A 17,430-nucleotide genomic window follows, 5' to 3' on the forward strand; every position below is an offset into this window, starting at 1 on the left:
GCAGATTCCCGGCAGTAGATTGTGAATCTGTTGTGCAATTTTAATGATGCATTGGTACAGTGACAATAATGGTGGCTTACAAAGGTGGCAGCTGGTGCTTAATTTGTAATGGAAGAGGTGCTGGGACTCGCACAATTTTTCTCCTTTCATAAATGAAGCAGCAAGCCCAGGACAATGAACTGCCAAACCTAGAGATCCCAGCCATGGAGAGCTACACCGCCAGCACTCGAGGCGGGGGCGGGGGTGGGGAGTAGTCAGAACCCAGAACAAATTAAGCACTGGTGACACACCCCTCCAACCTCATCCCCAGCCCATCCTGTTCCAGTAAGTTCAGGGCTTGGGAATAAGTGGAGGACATTTTTCCTCCTGCTGAGCGTCTCATGATTTAAACCCCAGACTGCTCATTTCTTAAAGACGGAGAGGCAATTCACCTGAGATGCATCTGTACTGATATGCCCAGATCGACATTAGGGCAGCAGCCTCCAGCAGAAGTATCTGAAGGGGAGATGGGGCTTAGATAATCACAGAATCTCAGGGTTGGAAGGGACCTCAGGAGGTATCTAGTCCAACCCCCTGCTCAAAGCAGCACCAAATCCCCAGACCGATTTTTGCCCCAGATCCCTAAATGGCCCCCTCAAGGATTGAACATGTCAAAGGCGTCTCATTAGAAGTTACAGGGATTGAGTAAAGGTCGATGAAGGCCCTTGGATTCGCTCTGCTCTGGGGAGCAGGGGGAGGAAAGGCTGGGGGTGGACTGTCTCAGGGGGTGGGATCAGAGTCTTCCACCAAATAGCCCAGCATGGCAGTGAGCAAAATTGTTTCCCATCTAATGACTGGCCAGTGTCCAACGTGCAATGAGTTGACGGCTCTCACTCCAGTTCCCGGGTGTGATGTGTCCCCGCTGCACAAACCACCATCACAGCTGATCCCTGTATATGTCCCTGGTTCGCAGTTCACAAGCACTCAACTACCCTTCTACATCTAGAGGGTAGCGCCTCCCTCTCACGCACTCAGCGGAGTTTGCCTGGCAACCCAAGCTGGCCCTGTTCTGTGCCTAGTGAGGGGACTCTGGGCTGTCAGGCCAGCACCAAATTCACATAGACATTAAAAGAGCAGCGAACGCTAACGTGGCATTGCCCATGGATCTGAGGGCGAGCTGACCACTGGGCATCTCTTTCGGATCCTGCGGGATGTTGCGGGGAATGGATTAGCCTGAATCTACCAATGAGAAGTATTGGTATTTTTAACCATGGCCAATGTAGTTCCCAGGCAGCGGGAGAGGCTCACTCACCTCCGATGGCCGGACAAACTCCTGGACGTCACGAGGGAAACTGACCACCTCAACCCACCACTCCCAGCATAGTGGCTCCATCCCTGACCAGCAATCATTTGTTCTGATGCCTGAAGGCAGAGTGACCGAAGACCCGCTGTCCCCAGGCTATGCCCAGCCTGTCCATGTAAGTGAAGTGAGGTCTCTTGGGAGCCTGGGGGATACATAGGGGATCAGTCTGGACGTTGGGGAGGAACAGGTGTGTTCAACAGAGTCGAGGTTGCGCTGCTGGCGAGGAAAGCTGAATGAAATTCATTGATGCAGTGGCCTGAACGAGTCATTTAAACGCAATTAACCAGATGAAATGGGGGGCACTGGCTTAATTTGGTTAAACAAGAGTTTAGATCAGCAAGAGAACCTCCAAAGCAGCTAATACACCTCGGTATCCTCATAAATACAACAAGTATCAGGGGGTAGCCGTGTTAGCCTGTATCCACAAAAACAACAAGGAGTCTGGTGGCACCTTAAAGACTAACAGATTTATTTGAAAGCTTAGGCCCAAATAAATCTGTTCATTTTTAGGGTGCCACCGGACTCCTCATTGTTTTTATTAATATCACTCTAGAAGTCTGTATTAAATCCACACCATAAAGCTATGTTTGAAGAATGGTAAGGATACAACAGGAAGGTACTGAAAGGTCAGAGAATCTCCAAGTTAAGATTACCGCACACCCTTAACTCTGCCCCTTTGCCTGTAGGAACTAAAATTTATCCTTTAATTACACAGTCACCTGCTAGTTCATGTTCACTGTAACATGAGCATGTGTGTATTCTGGTAGGTGTGTGCCTAATCACATGGCTATGTGCCTGTGGGTGACGCGTGTCTGGACTCTCACTGTTATGACAGCTGGTCCATAGCATTTGTTGTCTTGTTTCAGTGCCTGGCAAACCCCAGCTGGCCAAGTACCGGGATCCCCAAACCAGAACTGAAGAGGGGCGGCAGCGCTCGCAAGTCCAAAGGCAAATGCGGACCTACCCAGCAGCTGCAGCCCGGCAGCCAGGACTCGGAAAGGACTGTGTTTAGCCTCATTCCCGAAAACCCCAACAGGGAGCTGCTGTCGCCAGTGTACAACGATCCCTACTCTCCAGTGAGCTGCCAGCAGCACCCAGTGGTCCCCCCGCTGCATCTGGACTCGAACAACGTAAGGGCTTCTCGTCTCACTGGGATGCAGATGACGTGGCCGAGCCCTTTTCACTCCAGCGCCTGCATGCTCATGGTGGGGAGGGGAGTGGAATAGATGGACCAAAGGGATTCGGTCACCTGCCGACAGAGGCATTCATATTGCTCTCCATGCTCTTGCCCTCCATTCTGCCTCACTTCCAGAAGCACTGCCCCTTAAAGGGCAACTCACAGGAAGTGACTTCCACAATAGCAGGTGTTTTGGGGGCAGGAGTGAGAAAGGGGATGGGCTCATCTCTGCTTTGGATGGAGCGGGGTCTCATTAACCCCTCACATGCTCCTGGACCTTGAGCCTGAAAGCTGTGTGAGTGCCGCTCTGATTGGAGCTCTGCTGGTAAAGAAGAGGGGTTTACATGGGGAAGAGGGCATTATTGTGATAGAGGACATGGCATCTCCTCTTCCTGAGCCTTTCCTACATAAATCTGGTCTCTAGAAGGTCAGAGAGACAGGATCAGCTTTAAGCATAAGCAAAGCAGTTGGTCACAGGCTCTGTAGCTAACTGGCTGGTTCTCTCTCCTGTTACAGATAGGAAAGCACTGACATAACCTTTTCTTGCAGCTTAGGGCTCTGTACATTGCGAGGCTGGTTTTGGGAAGAGGCCAGCAGTGTGTTTCCATATCTGTTTCCATCAAGCCTTACCAAGGATAAGAGCCTACTACTGGTTCACAAGCAAAGGAGTTACCCCTTTAGCTCCAGTGCTTGTTGCTCTGAGTTCAGTCCCCACTGATGGACAGTTATAGAGCCAGGGCTCTATGATTTAGGACCTTGTTGCATTTGGAGTTAGAATTCCAGGGGAAACTCACCCCATACCCCTGAATTAATCATTGTGTCCGCGAGACCTGGCGTTAACTTTTTGACTCTTCCTTTCAGCTGAATCATTGGAGCTTGGGGGAAAGTCAGACTCTGGCAGCTCCCAGCTCTCTGGAGAAACCAGCCCTGCCCCGCTCTCCCTTGTACGCTGACCCCTACACCCCGACCCCCACCCCTGGACGCAGGGTTGCAGACTCTGACATCCTGGAAGAGGTACTATATGTATGTGACCGTGGGGCTGCCCAGGGCAAGAGGAGTCGCATCCTTGGCTCAGTACGCAGAGCTTTGGCAGCATGTGGCCCCCAACAGAGCCGTGCCAGGCACAGCAGGCCTTTTCTCCTGGGCGAGTGTTCCACAGGTCCGGAAATCTGGTGCCTGTCTCTTTGGTGACCAGCAAAGTTCTCTGCCTGTTGGCTCCGGACTGAAGCAGTGAGGAGCTGGTTTCCTCTGTCCGGATGAAGGTGTCAAGTGACCCAGAGATGAGCAAAAATGCACCAAAGTGAGGTGGGGGTAGGCGGTGAGCTTTGGTTTCCCCAGACCAGGGGATTCAGATTCAGATCTAGGGACCGCTTTCTCCAAACCCCTGAGTTTCAGGGGTGTTGTGAGGAGGCGGGTAGATAAATCAATGAGCTCATCTCTCATAAGCTGCTGCCATTTTGGGGCCGTCCATTAGCAGCCGCTATCTTGCTGCTAGGCGGCAGCTCCCTTTCATCTCCCTTTTTCAGAGCCCTGAGCTGCCCTTCAGTCTCCCCTCCACTGCCCCGGATGTGGCACAGTGTCCCCTCTCCCCATCCTCGTGCATGGCCAGGATTCCCTCTGGAGTTCCTCGTCATCGCTCGGGGGTATGGCTGAGTGGCGTGAGGCTACTCCCCCTCCCTCATCGAGGGGCTACGTATCAACTCAGTGGATTTGGAAGTTTAGACCCTGAACCTCTTTTTGTGACTCTGGTATTTTATTGAAACATTGGGGTGGGTGGAGGTGGGGGGCAGTCAGGGAAGGCCCCTATCCAGGGACGGCAGTTACCAAATTGGGATTTGTTCTCTTCTAAGTTCTTAAGACGTCATGGTCAGACTGGCTCAGAGCAGCTGAACGGCTATGCAGAAATCCCAGGGGCCCATCATCCTCCACTGCAGAAGAAGACCTCCCACCCGTTGTCTAGCAGTCGCGGCAGAGAGCCATCCGCAGCGCAGAGATACAGCATCCCTGGCACCTCATGTCACTTCCCGCAGGCATCTCCCTCCGACACTTCCTGTTTTACAAACGTGAGTGCCAAGATGGGGCCTCTGGGTTGCTCCCACTGCCACCAGATGTGTTTGTGCCCTCAGGGCCTCGAGTCTGATGCCAAGCACGTGTGGGTACAGGCGCTGATTCCGAAGGTGCTCCAGAGCTGGAGCACCCATGGGGAAAAATTGATGGGTGCTCAGCACCCACCAGCAGCTCCCTGCCCAGCTCACCTCCACCTCCGGTCCGCCTCCTCCCCTGAGCGTGCCATGTGCCCGCTTTTTCCCCCTGGCTCCCAACGCTTCTGCCATGAAACAGACATGGCCAGTGGTAACAACAGCATCCCTAGTGGTACATGCCAGAGTAGGTCAAGCAGTAGGCTGCTGCCCAGATCCAGACTGGGGCGTTCTGTAAAATAGGAGTGGGTTTGCTCCTCCTGCCCCACTGTGGCTTAAAGTCTGCAGGAGTGTTGGGCGTGATTTCAATCCAGCGATGTGCAACTCTGGTAACTTTTATTAATGAGTCAAATCTCAAGGTCCTTATTTATGTCTGTCTTAGGCATTTATATTTACCGTACTGCCTGAGTGCCTTACAATCTATAATGGATTTCTCCTCACCGGACCCCCGAACGTAGGGAAGTATTATCCTAATTTTACAAAAAGGAAACTGAGGCACAGAGAGGCTAAATGACTTGGCCACAGTCACGGAAGAAGTCTGTTCCAGGGCAGTGACTTGAACCCAGGTCTAGCTAGGTTAGTGCCCTAACCACTGGACCATTCTCCTCTATATTTGGAAGCTTTCCTGCAGTTATCATCCCCACGGAGCCTGAGCCCTGTAGCGCACATATCCTCACAGGTCCCCATGCAGGTATCATTATCCCCAGTCTGTAGATGGGGCACAGAGAGAGAGATCTGAAGTTCTGAGTAGCCACTATTTTTAGTTTAAGGCAATGGGAGCTATGGATCCTCAACAACTCTGAAAACCAGCCCCTAAGGGACTTGACCAAGGTCACTCAGGGATTCTGTTGCAGAGCTGGGAGTTGACTGCAAATTGCTGAGTCCCAGTTGGGGTTCTTAGCCACAAAGCCAGGCTTCCACAGCATCCTTGCTCCTGCAGGCTGCTGGGGGCTGAAGATGCAGCTCCTTGCCCAGGGAACGTCTACAGCCCTCGAGAAACCCATTTTCCCAGCCCAGGTGTGATGCATGCCCAAGAGCGACCTCTCTGAGTGACTAAGAAAGGTTGTGGATTGGGTCCAGCTGGACCTGCCTATTATGTCAGAAAGATGATGGTTACAATGCAGCGGTGTAAAGTATTTGACCCTCGGGGATATGATCGGGTACACCCTGGAGGATTTGGATGTGGGAAGCTACAAAAGATCCCGGCACTGACATCCCAAATGCTAAGAGACACCCCTCATCACTATTTCTTTCCTCTAGATCCCCTCCTTGAGGGAAGAATTTCTGGGCTCCTCACTGCAGTCCTCAGGTGAGTCCCCCAGGAGCCAGAGAGAACCACTGTCTGGTTCCAGTACAATGCAACACCAGCACTAGATTTCTGCCTCTCTTCTAACATGGTCTTAGCTGTGCTCAGCCCAGCCCAGCTGTATCTCAGCACTTTCTAAATCTGCCAGCAGCTGCTGTGTGTTCTGCAACCTAGGCTGCATGGTTGGTCTCTGCCATCTTCGGGTAGCGACAGAAAGGCCCCTTTGCTATCCCCAGACTCCACCTCTCTGGCTTACGCTGGGGTTTGCATTTGATACTTGGGCATTTTTCCAGGAAAATCATTTAGATGCAAGTACCCCCGGATTTAGTGGCACTGGGGCAGTGACCCAGGATAATGTCTGACCTTGTTCATCTTCTCGCTAGAGAATGACACGGGGCTTTCGCTAGGTCCATTGCTTCCCTGTGGACAAGTGGCCATGTGACAAAGGAAAACAACCCACTGTCAGTCATGGCTGGCCTGCACTCCCAGTAGGCGTCTCAGCAGCGAGACCAAGAACTGTAGGGATGGAGCTGGGCCATCTGGGGCCAGGGCAGGGCAGTATGGGTCAAGCATGCTTTGCTGATCCTTCTCTTGGATCTGCTCTCTGAGAGCTTCCGCTACCAGATCTCTCACTGCAGCACCTTACCCCATTGTATATTTTGGAAGAGACTATAATAGCGTAGAAATCCTGTAGCAATCAATGTAAACTGCTTTGTTTGTCTCTCTTTCTCTGATTTGCAGAGGGAAGCGCTGGTGTTTACAACCTGCCTGGGAATGGCCGCGTGAGGCACGACTCTGCATATCATGACTACGCGGAACTCCAAAGCTTCCACAGCGACTTCAGTTACGACAACCTCTGGGAGGCTGAGGAGAAGGAGTCGGGCATCCGGCAGGCCGTGCCCTTCTCCTGCCAGCAGTTTTATCATGTATGAAGACAGGATGCCAAAGCAGTGCTCATAAAAAGTCCCGGGCCTGCCTCACCCTGACCACTCTGCTTTCAGCCGTGCCTTTTAGCTGTGAAGCGTGTAAGGTGTGTATAGAATGAGCAGGGGGAAGGATCCCTCCAGTGACTGGTCTCCTGTGTGTGCTGAGCTCTGGCTCCGGCAGGTTTTCATCATGTTGGAACTCTTCCACCAAATCTTAATACGATGCCCACGAGCATGAACAAGACTCTACGAATCCTAATGAACAATGAAGTACCTCCCTACCCCCCAACATTTTGACAGTAGTAGGGGATCTTGGACGCTAGGCACTCTAAAGAAACCCACTTTCCTGGCTATGTAGGGAACCGGGTTTCATGAATAGCCATTGTTCCATGCAGTAGAAAAGAAGCCTACTTCCTAATCACACTCCCTTTGGCTAACAGGACATTATGTGTATGGAAAGGTCGGTGACTCCGAGGAGATAGAAGAGGAGAAACCGGTCATTGGATGGGTTAGCATATGTGTTAAGTATTAAAGACCTATGCATCGGGAGACCTGGTCACTTTCCTTTTCAATGGAGCTGCTTAGTTGGCGACATCTGGGATACCTTTAAACCTTGAGCTCTGTTGATTAGCCAGACCTTTCCCCACTAAGCATCAAGTCTGAGAAGCCCTGTGAGCATTCACGATCACCTAACATCTGCAGCATGGGTAACAACTGCACTCAGCCCATTGACACGGTGCAAAAGTCAGAGCTGGCAATGGAGGTAGGGTAGATAGAAATCCTGACCTGATCCACAGGCCCTGCTCAAGCTAACAGAGGAGGGTCATGTAGGGTCCACCTCTGTCTCTGGACACCGCTCAATCTTCCCTGCTAGTGATGGCCAGAGACTAAGGTGGTGGGTACTAATGAAAGAATCTGCATAGCTTGGCCAGCATTGAGAAAGAGACGAAGAGGAAATCTGTTACCTGTGAAGTGCTCCAAAGGGCATGCGTTTTCCAAAGAGTTCTCCAGGTGAGGATACCCCTGGATCCCTCTATGAGACTTTTTCTCTCTCTCCAATAATCTAAGGAAGGCTGGTGTCCTGAGCTCCCCTCCAGAGCCCTTTGGAAGGCAGAAGACCACTGCACAAAACCCATCCTTCCTGAGGGGGACAGTGTCTGAGCTTTATCATTTTCCAGCCGCTTCAGACGGATCCTTCGGCACATACAGGGTCAACAGCAAGCCAAGGTGCTTTACCCTAGGCTCCAAATTCTAACCTGCATTCCCCAAGCAATCTGTAGAACAAAGCGTATTAAGGAAATCTCTTTCTTTCACTGGTGGAAGTGAAACAAGCCACTAGACTGTTGTACTTGAAATTTTTTAGAAGGTAATGAGCAAAGTTTACACGTAGGTTTTGAGTGGAATATTTGTATTTAATATGTAAATGTGGGTGAGTTAAAAACTTATTTAATTTTGTAGCTATGGACTATGAACAATACTGTGAGACTACCAGCTGCTGACACATCTGTGCTGTGTGGGATGGTTGGGTCTTCTAGCTGTTTTTGTTTTGTTTCAGGTTTAACTTTCCTATTGGGAGGGTTTATATATAATAACAACACAGAGAGGAGCTATTTATTATGAACAGAATTGCACTGGGGAATGTCAGAGGCACATAGTTTTCTGGGATGCAGCTGGGCTCACTGAATGTTGCTGTGTTCACTGAAATCAAAGACCTTTTTCAAGATCTAGATTTTTATATAAATAATAGCAGAGATTGCAATGTTTCAAAATAATGTCCTGTAAAGTACTCCGGTCAATTTCTGCAAGACTCTACAATTCTAATAATAATACACCCACCTGTCTTCAGAACTGAGTCTCTGTTTGTCCTCACCTGGTTTAACTGAGGGATTGGTGGTTTTCTCTGTGTTGCTGTCATTCCTTCCAGCACCTGAAGGACAAAATTACTTTTCCCCACCCACCCGAAGTCTTTGAATCACTAGCTGGAGGAAGAATTTTCAGACTGCCGACAGCCTGCGCTGCTCAGTTTAGATCAATCATGTGCAAACACCTTATCTAGGAACAAATTTTCCAGTGTGTTCTTCGGGAGATGGGATTTATGCCAGAGGCTGGAACTCCAGAGTTTACAGACTCTGTTTTGCCCTGCTGTCCTTGGAATCTTTCGGCTGGAAAGGTGCTTTGCAAGTATCAGTCAAAGAATTCAAATTGCTCAACAGATTTTACTGACCGGGGTCACTTTGCCTGCCTGCGAACTTTATCAGTTATGCTGGCTGCAGTCCAGTACTACAGGAAACTTGCAGAGGGCCAGCACGAGCTGAAGTAGATCATAAGTGATGCATAAACCTTTAGCTGAACATTTGCACAGGAGTGGATTTCACTCAAGAGGCACCTTCTCTGTCTCTCTTGTTTCTCAATCTTTCAAACGAATCTAGCATTCTACAGCAGCTGTGACTGTACCATCTAGCTGTAACATCTTCCCCCTTTCCAGGGTGGGAGGGGGAAGGAAATCAATTAAGGCGTTCTGGGTGGAAGCTTTGCTTTGAGTGGAAATAAAGTCCCAGGCCCATTGGGTGAGTGGAGTGAAGGACAGACCCAGATCTTCCAAGGTAGGCATCTAAATACTTTTGGAGATTTAGATGTCCCTCCAGGTTGGGAATGGTAGGTCAGGCCATGGGTTTGTCTCTGAAGTCCATAAAGGGGAGAAGCAGCTCCAGTTCTCAAGACAGCGATCGGGCATTAAAGAAACTCTGGATTTAGCCTGGAACAAGGCTTTACAAATGTCACCCTGTCTCTACTCATCTGCTGCTCCTGATGGAGACATCTCTTGTTCTTCTTTCAAACCTGAGTCACTTTTCCTTTCCTGTTTGTGACAGTCCACTCTTAGCCTGTTCGACTCTTAAAGAAATGTTACCTTTTTACCTGGTTCCCCCTCTCTTGTGGAGATCGATTGATGTGAGTATGCAAAAGAGAGTGCAGCTACCTTCAAAACATGCAGCTCAGGGTTGTAAGGAGGAGTTGGGACAATGTCTGCACTGGAAGAGTTAACTCAGGGTCAGTGTTTAGGCCCAGCTTTTTAAAGCTATTTAGGTGCTGCTGTGCTCGACCATCGATGGAATTTAGACACCTGAATGCCCACTTTGCTTTTGAAAATGAGACTTACGTTCCTAATGTAATTAAACATGGTGACGCTGAGCGCAGCAACGCCTAATCTGGGCCTTAGTTACTAGAGATCAAAGTACTGCAGAAAATGCCTGTCAAAGAGAGAGATTTGATGGTGGTGAAAATCTAGTGTATTTATCCCTCTACAGAAAAGATTCCACCAAACTGCATTCGTTGTGCCACCAGCTGATTGTTGGGAGATTAGGAGTTATCACCCTGTCACTGAAATACAGCCATCTCTGGGGTGGAACTTGGCAATCCTGGAACAGTACACAGTAATGTAGCACAGGAGGATAGAAAAGGAAGCCTACTTTATCCAGATGCAAGTGCAGGCAGGATAGCGTGAGGCAGAATGCAATAACTGTGATATCTTGGCCATCTTCCATGCTGGGTAATCTTGCAAAAAAATGCCATGGGGCTTTAATGACCACAGTCCCAAGGCCTTGATCATATGTCTCGTCTGAAAGACAAACCCTCTGACGTTGTTGCCCCTTCATGCCGTTCTGGGCTGTTAGTTGAGTGCTTGCGATGGGAGTAGTGCCAGCTATTGGGGAGAGAGAGATCTGCTGTGGAACTGAAGCCCCCAGCCCAGAACGTCATTGATTAATTGATCTCTAAGACCTGGGCTGCAGACCGTTTTTGGCCTGATAGAACTAGGCTGGTTACGGGGGTGGCTTTGTTTTCTAATCCAAATAGTTATAATGGTATGGACCCAACTGTGGACCAGTTATACTGGTATAGCTTAGTTCCTTTCCGATATAGGAATATGCCACTTTTATATTGATGTAACTGCATCTGATGCCACGCTTGGGGGAGCAGGGGGAAGGGGTGGTACCACTTTAATAATACTGGCTTAGTTTAAGTGGTAGCACTTTTGTGGGTGGACGAGCCCTAAAACGGTCCCCAGTCAGCACCCCTAAACAGTGGGTAAGTTTAGATCCCAGTCCAAGATTCACAGCAGCCCCTAATATTTTCCCTGGGAGCTACTGACCCAGCCTGACCCTGGCTGTTTAGCTGTTGGGAGCTGCTATTGCAGACTGCAGTGGTATATTTTTAAGCTCTACCTTATACTCTTCTCTTGTGACTGAAAACCCACCTCGCTCTCCGACATGTTTTTCAGCCAGTCCAAGGTTTTTAAATAGAGAGTTTAATTAAAGTAACATTAGCTATCTCAGTGCTGTCAATGGGGTGTTACTGGTCAGCCTCATCTTATGCCATTGCTTCTGCCCCCCTGATTAGCTGATTCCCAAATCCACTAAGAGTGTTGAACAGGGCTGCGTGAGAGTGCTATGTGGCGTTTGCACGAGGCTATGTGGCGTGTTCTCTTTCCACTGATGTTCTTGTGAACTTGTTGCTCGCACAAATGCTCGTGAGGGAGTTGTGAATACTCAAACCTCTCAGAATTAATGTGTGGCTTTAACTGAACAGCAGTGTTTTTGCCAGGGCTCTGCAGCCTGACGGACCATGCAGAAATAAATTACCTTCCTTTGAGAACGTGGGAGAGCATTTTGTTTCCCTCTCTGCTGTATGAGAGGTGAAGAGAGATCTTTTCAGAACTACTGTATTATGTACATAGGAGGGAGCATCATCTGGTATTTATGGGGACTGGGAATTCAAGAGCCCTGAGTTTGCTTCTGGTTCAGCCACTGACTCCCTTTGTGACCATAGACCAGTCCATGCAACATTTTGTGCCTCAATTTCTTCATCTATAAAATGGGGACCTGGCCTTCTGTGGGGCTGGGGGGATTAATTCGTGTTGGTAACAGGCTTTAAGATCCTTGGCTAATGGAAGTTTCTCTAAGTGCAAAGCATAACTGCAGGGCTCTCAGAAGCCAGAGTTGTTGCACTCCTGCTAAAGTCCTACTCTGCCTCTATGCTGTGCAGCACTTGACCTTTGCTGTGAAAAGCACTAAAGCCCCCCACGGCCCTTGGGCCAACGAGGAATGGCCTGGGCCGGGTGCCAGATGGACGGGTGGAGGTGTGGATAGGACAGGAAGTTGCTTTCCCTGAAGATTCAGTCTGAGCAGTGGGGAGCAGGACCAAGAACTGGACCTGGCCTCAGTCCCATGCCGCTCGAGACCAGGGAGAAGAAGAAACAGAAGAAGGCTGCTGCATTACTGCAGAAGAGCCCATTAAGCCAGGGGTCTTTCCACAAGGCTGTGGTTGCGGGAACTAAATCCACTTCCTCTTCCCCCCACCAAAGCCCAGAGATGTCCCTCATCCAGCTCCCTGAGGGCTTTATGATGAAGAGCCATTCAGCTCCTCCCAGAATGGGATGACGTGACCCCTCTGTGTGTAATTTAGTTGATTTGGTGCCCGGGGCATGGAAGGAGCTAGGGAGATATCCCCGGCCTGTTAGTCCAAGCTGCCTATCAGACGCCGAGCAGTTTAAAGTAAAAACAAGCCAGCCGTCATTTCTGTAGGACTCAAGCAGGGTCCTCTGCCGGCTCGCTAGCAAATGCCATTCATAGAGCTGGCTTGAAATCATTTGAAAGCTATGGCTTTCCAATCCCTTTTGAAGCCCTGGTGGTCCAGGCAAAGGGAAAGCAACCGAGCAGAAATTTCCGCTGGAACCTACGTTCTGATTTTGTTGTGGTCAGATGAATCATTAGTGGGGCTATTGCTTGAACTGTCCATGCTGTTGTTATATTGGTTGCTGTAGAAGAGAGAAATTCAGGATCTATTCCCATCCAGCAGCTTAAGCGTTACATTGTATAACGGGGCCCTTTTGAAGAATGCTGCCACGGAAGGCAGCTAAGCCGAGGAGGTAATTATTCAGCGTGCACCTGTCTGACTTTTTCATTTGCTTGGCACAATGTGGTGTCAGATGGGGAACTGCACGCTAGGTTAGGATACGGTGTAGGGTAGCATGTCTCCCACCTGGCATTTCCAGACTTGCTTTGGCAGAGTGAAACAGAAATGACCTTTTCAGTGGGTCCGAGTCTGGATTTTTCTATTGTGCTGATCCCTGCTTTTGCAAAAGATGGTCATTCCTGTTTCCTTGTTGTAGGGCAGGATATTGGCTCGTGGACCTATCAGTGGTACGGGAGGGAGGAAACTACAGAACGTAAAAGGTCATTGACTAAACCAAGCAGGAAAATTACAGGCATGTCAAGGCTGGTTTTCCCTCTAGGATATTGGAGAGGTTGCTGATCTTTCAAGTCCGGCCCCAACTCCCAGAGCTTATCCCCCGATATTGGCTGTTGTTTTGATACTTTGATTTCTGCAGTGTAAGCCACTCCTTTCCTATTGCTCTGCAACAGGGTAGGAGGCATTTATCTTCTAGTTATTCAGTTCACCCTCTTCAGCCTTCTGTAGAATACAAAAGGAGCCGCAAAGCATGTGAACCCAGCTCAGTGTGATCATATCTTGATTATCTGGCATTTTCCACAGTGGCAGTTCTCAACCAGGAGTCCAGGGCTCCCGTGGGGCCATGAGCAGGTTGCAGGGGGGTCCGCCAAGCAGGGTTGGCATTAGACTCACTAGGGCCCGGGGTAGAAAGCCAAAGCCCCCCCAGGCAGGGCTGAAGTCTGAGACCCCGAAGCTCGCTACCTGGGCTGAAGCCGAAGCCTGAGCAACTTAGCTGTGGTGTGGGGCCCTGGGCAATTGTCCTGCTTGCTACCCCTTAACTTCGGCCCTGGCTTTTATATGCAGAAAAACAATCATTGTGGCCCAAGTGGGCTGTGGAGTTTTTATAGCATGTTGGGGGGAGGACGCAGCTCAGAAAGAAACGAGTTGAGAACCCCTGTTCTACAGCAAAGATCTCAAAGTGCTTTCTGCATTTAGGCCCAGATCTTCACTGAACCCAGTGGGAGTTAGGCCTTACGGCCCAGAACCTTAAAGGTATTTAGGTACCTGATTCAAAGGCCACTAATTCATAGAATTTCTGATCATAGTATTTTACACTGAGCAGAATTTCCCCGAGTAATTCCTGCATTGAGCCAATATCTTGTGATCTGGCCCAAGCCTATTGTCTTAGGAAACCCTCCAATTTGGATTTGAAGATTTCATGTGATAGAAAAAAACCCTCACCACATCCCTGTTCCAATGGTAAATTCTGGCCCATAAAGACCATGTTAGCTACCACTGGAATATTGTTACTTCTGGGGTAAAAACCCAGTAAGAGTTGAATGGCTCCCAGCAACTTTCAGTTTTAGAACCGGGGGAATAAACGAGGGCCGTATCCAGTTAAAATGGCAGGATATAATGAGTTGGCCAAATTACAGTCTGGGCCAGCAGTCCTGGTCTTGCAAAAAAAACCAACCCCAAACTCCACATACATACACTCAGTAAATGCCTGATACTTCTGCTGTAACCCTGGTCCTCCTTCCCTCCAGCCCCGCCCTCTTGTTTGTAACTCCCACTCACTGTTTTACATCTAACTCTGCAGGGCAAGGAAGGTGCTTTTCTGTTTGGCCTTGATAAAGCTTCGTGTGTTTCGGATCCCCTTGAGACTTTCAAGGCTGAGTAGGGGATTTAGATGCAAGCCCTGTTCATTTCAGTGGCATCCTGGGGTTGAATCCCCTAGGCTGGCTTTCTGAGATTCGAAGGCCAGAAGGACCATTGTGATTGTCTAGACTTCCCTCCTGCAGAGCCCAGGCCGGAGAACTGCCCCACACTGATCCCTAGAGCAGAGCTTTTGGAAATGATCAGTGATGGAGAATCCCCCATGACTCTGGGTAAATTGTTCCAATGGTTAACGACTCTTATGCTTAAAAATTGATGCCTTATTTCTGTTCTGAATTTGTCTAGCTTCAACTGCCAGCCACTGGATCCTATTGCAATAGGACCTCGGAGTTACGAACACCTCGGGAATGGAGATTGTTCGTAACTCTGAAACACTCGTAATGCTGAACAAAATGCTATGGTTCTTTCAAAAGTTTACAACTGAACATTGGCTTAATACAGCTTTGAAACTTTACCATGCAGAAGAAACATGCTGCTTTTAACCATCTTCATGTAAATGAAACAAGCACAGACAGTTTCCTTACCGTGTCCAATCTTTTTTTTAAACTTTCCCTTTTTTTTCCCGTAGTTTGCGTTTAACCCAGCACTGTGCTGTACTGTGTTTGCTGTCTTTTTTTGTCTCTGCTGCCTGATTGCATACTTCCAGTTCCAAATGAGGTGTGTGGTTGACTGGTCAGTTCGTTACTCTGGTATTTGTAACTCTGAGGTTCTGCTGCATATCTTTCTCTGACAGACTGAAGACCCCATAATTAAACATTTGTTCCCCCTGTAAGTACTTATAGACTGTAATCTAGTCACCCTTTCTCTTTGGTAAGATAACTAGATTGAACTCCTTGAGTCTATCACTATACGCAGGTTTTCTAATCCTCTAATCATTCTCGTGGCTCTTCTCTAAACCTTCTCCAATTTATCAACCTGTTTCTTAAACTGTAGGTACCAGAATTTGGGTTTGCAATCAGCACCAGCTCTTGTTTTTATGATTTCTTTTCTCAGGCTGAGCTATTCAAACAGCCAGGCATCTGGTTTTTACATCTCATCTGGAAGATTCCTGGTTTTAGCAGTACAGCTGCCCCTGCAGGGATTCTGGGTCCCTGACTCAATGGGGATTCAGAGGAAAGAGTGTCCTCTAGTTATTCAGCTTCCTGCAGAACCTCAGGCACGATCCTCCACTGCCTTGCACCTTATGTTATCATTTGCACCTGTGCAGAGGGAGTGGGAAATGCTGCCAAATCAAAAGTATTTGCAAATGTGTAAATGATGATGCAAGGTGGCAGAACTGAATCCCTAGAATTTTCCTCAGAGCTTTCCCATCAGCGCCAGCCCAGCTGTGCTCAGCTTAAGAAGATTGACAGCACCATCACGTGAAGGGCAGAGAGCAATGTGGCAAGGGTTGGGAGCCGTGCAGAAGCCATGCCTTTAGCTCTGGGCTGGGGAAAAGGGCAAATGGGTCACTCTCTAGCAATGATTCAGCAAAAGGCCCAGCTGTGCACTGATGCTAAAGTTTTCTGATCTGGCCTCAGTTGATGGAGTTCACTCATTCATCACAAGGCACCGAAATGGTGAATGGAGCCAGCAGCATCCGCATTGCAGACTCAATCCCGGCTGTGGCTTAGGAGAAACCACAGCAATTGGAGGGAACCTAACGTAACCGAAAATCCTTCATGTGTAGGAGATTGGGTTAAGAACAAGTAAACTCATATGGAAAAAATCAAAATCTTCCCTGCCAACCTTTTGCCCAGGTTTGGAACCCAAGCTGGGCCAAACCTCCTCTGAGGGTCTGAAGAATTCCAAAAAAATTATTACATTCAGGTTTCTGGCCAGGATCAAAAAAATAGGTACCAGAAACCTCCCCTATTCTAGTGTGACCTCCTGCCCAGCTTTACCAACCCAAGAGGTTTGGAGAGTTCAGAGAAGCAGCCAGATTTTAGGTGATGGATTTAGACTAAAGCAGAATGCCCAACCTCTTGGAGATTTGCCCCACTAATTGGTGATCATTTACACGATCATTAATTTATTTAATACAGACATCTTAGTGGTGCCTGCCAGTGGGAGTGCTGTTCACAGCTCACTTGAGTCTTGTTCTTACACCTGGGGTGGAAAGGAGAAAGCTGATTCCCTTCAGATTTTGGTGATTTAGTTAAAAAAATGTATCAGGTTAATGAAAAGCCAAAAGAGGAGCTGTTAGAGGTTATTCTTGCATTAATGATGCCTTCTACACTGCCTCTGGTGCAACCGAAGGGCCTGAGCAGGGAGATGCAAAACACTGTGTATCGAGACTTAGCAAACACTGCACACTCTGTTTCCAGCGGAAGGAGCTATCTGACGCTCCACCTCAGCTTTGATTTTTTTTTTAACCAGAGTTATTTACTGTCTCCCAGGAAAGCCTTGGACAATGAAATAGTCGGATTCCTCCAGCTGTTACCCCTATTACCCATCCACCATGCTGTGGTCTCTGTATTCCCACCTGCCACTGAAAATGTGCCGCATGGTTAATGTGTTCTGGCTGGGTAAACAGTGAAACTGAACATATGCGAATGTTTGAACTCCCCTAGCGCCTGCAGTGTTACCGTTTGTTCAAGGGGGACAGGCGTGCACAATCACCCAGGCCTGGACACTGATGCTGTTGCAGGCAGGAGAACCTAGGTAGCCGTGCTTGGCTGTATCCATCGGAGGAGGAGGGCCTGGATCCTTGACTTGTGCCTCACATTATGGGGGATCCTTGCAACTGGTGCAGATTGTTGTGTGACTTGTATCCAGCCCGGAGGTTTCCTAGGAGGGATGTTTCTCTCATGGTTCTCTTCACCCCACCTGGAGTAGTGTTTGTTTTAAAATGATTGTCCTTTAGGGGATGTCTACAC

The 17,430-nt window shown here is 48.8% G+C and overlaps 1 protein-coding gene across 1 annotated transcript in view; it reads left to right on the forward strand.

Annotated features, from left to right (window-relative positions):
• The window catches only part of PLEKHN1 (pleckstrin homology domain containing N1), a 46,234-nt gene extending 34,672 nt beyond the window's left edge, over positions 1-11,562 (forward strand). Inside the window, 6 exon segments of the mRNA XM_030537649.1 lie at positions 1,263-1,457; positions 2,209-2,472; positions 3,381-3,533; positions 4,370-4,582; positions 5,978-6,026; positions 6,765-11,562. Coding sequence (XP_030393509.1) covers positions 1,263-1,457; positions 2,209-2,472; positions 3,381-3,533; positions 4,370-4,582; positions 5,978-6,026; positions 6,765-6,955 — 1,065 coding nt within the window. The 3' untranslated portion in view covers positions 6,956-11,562.
• Positions 11,563-17,430: the final 5,868 nt, after the last annotated feature.

Source organism: Gopherus evgoodei, chromosome 18 (genome assembly GCF_007399415.2).
Source record: "Gopherus evgoodei ecotype Sinaloan lineage chromosome 18, rGopEvg1_v1.p, whole genome shotgun sequence".
Taxonomy (NCBI): Eukaryota; Metazoa; Chordata; order Testudines; family Testudinidae; genus Gopherus; species Gopherus evgoodei.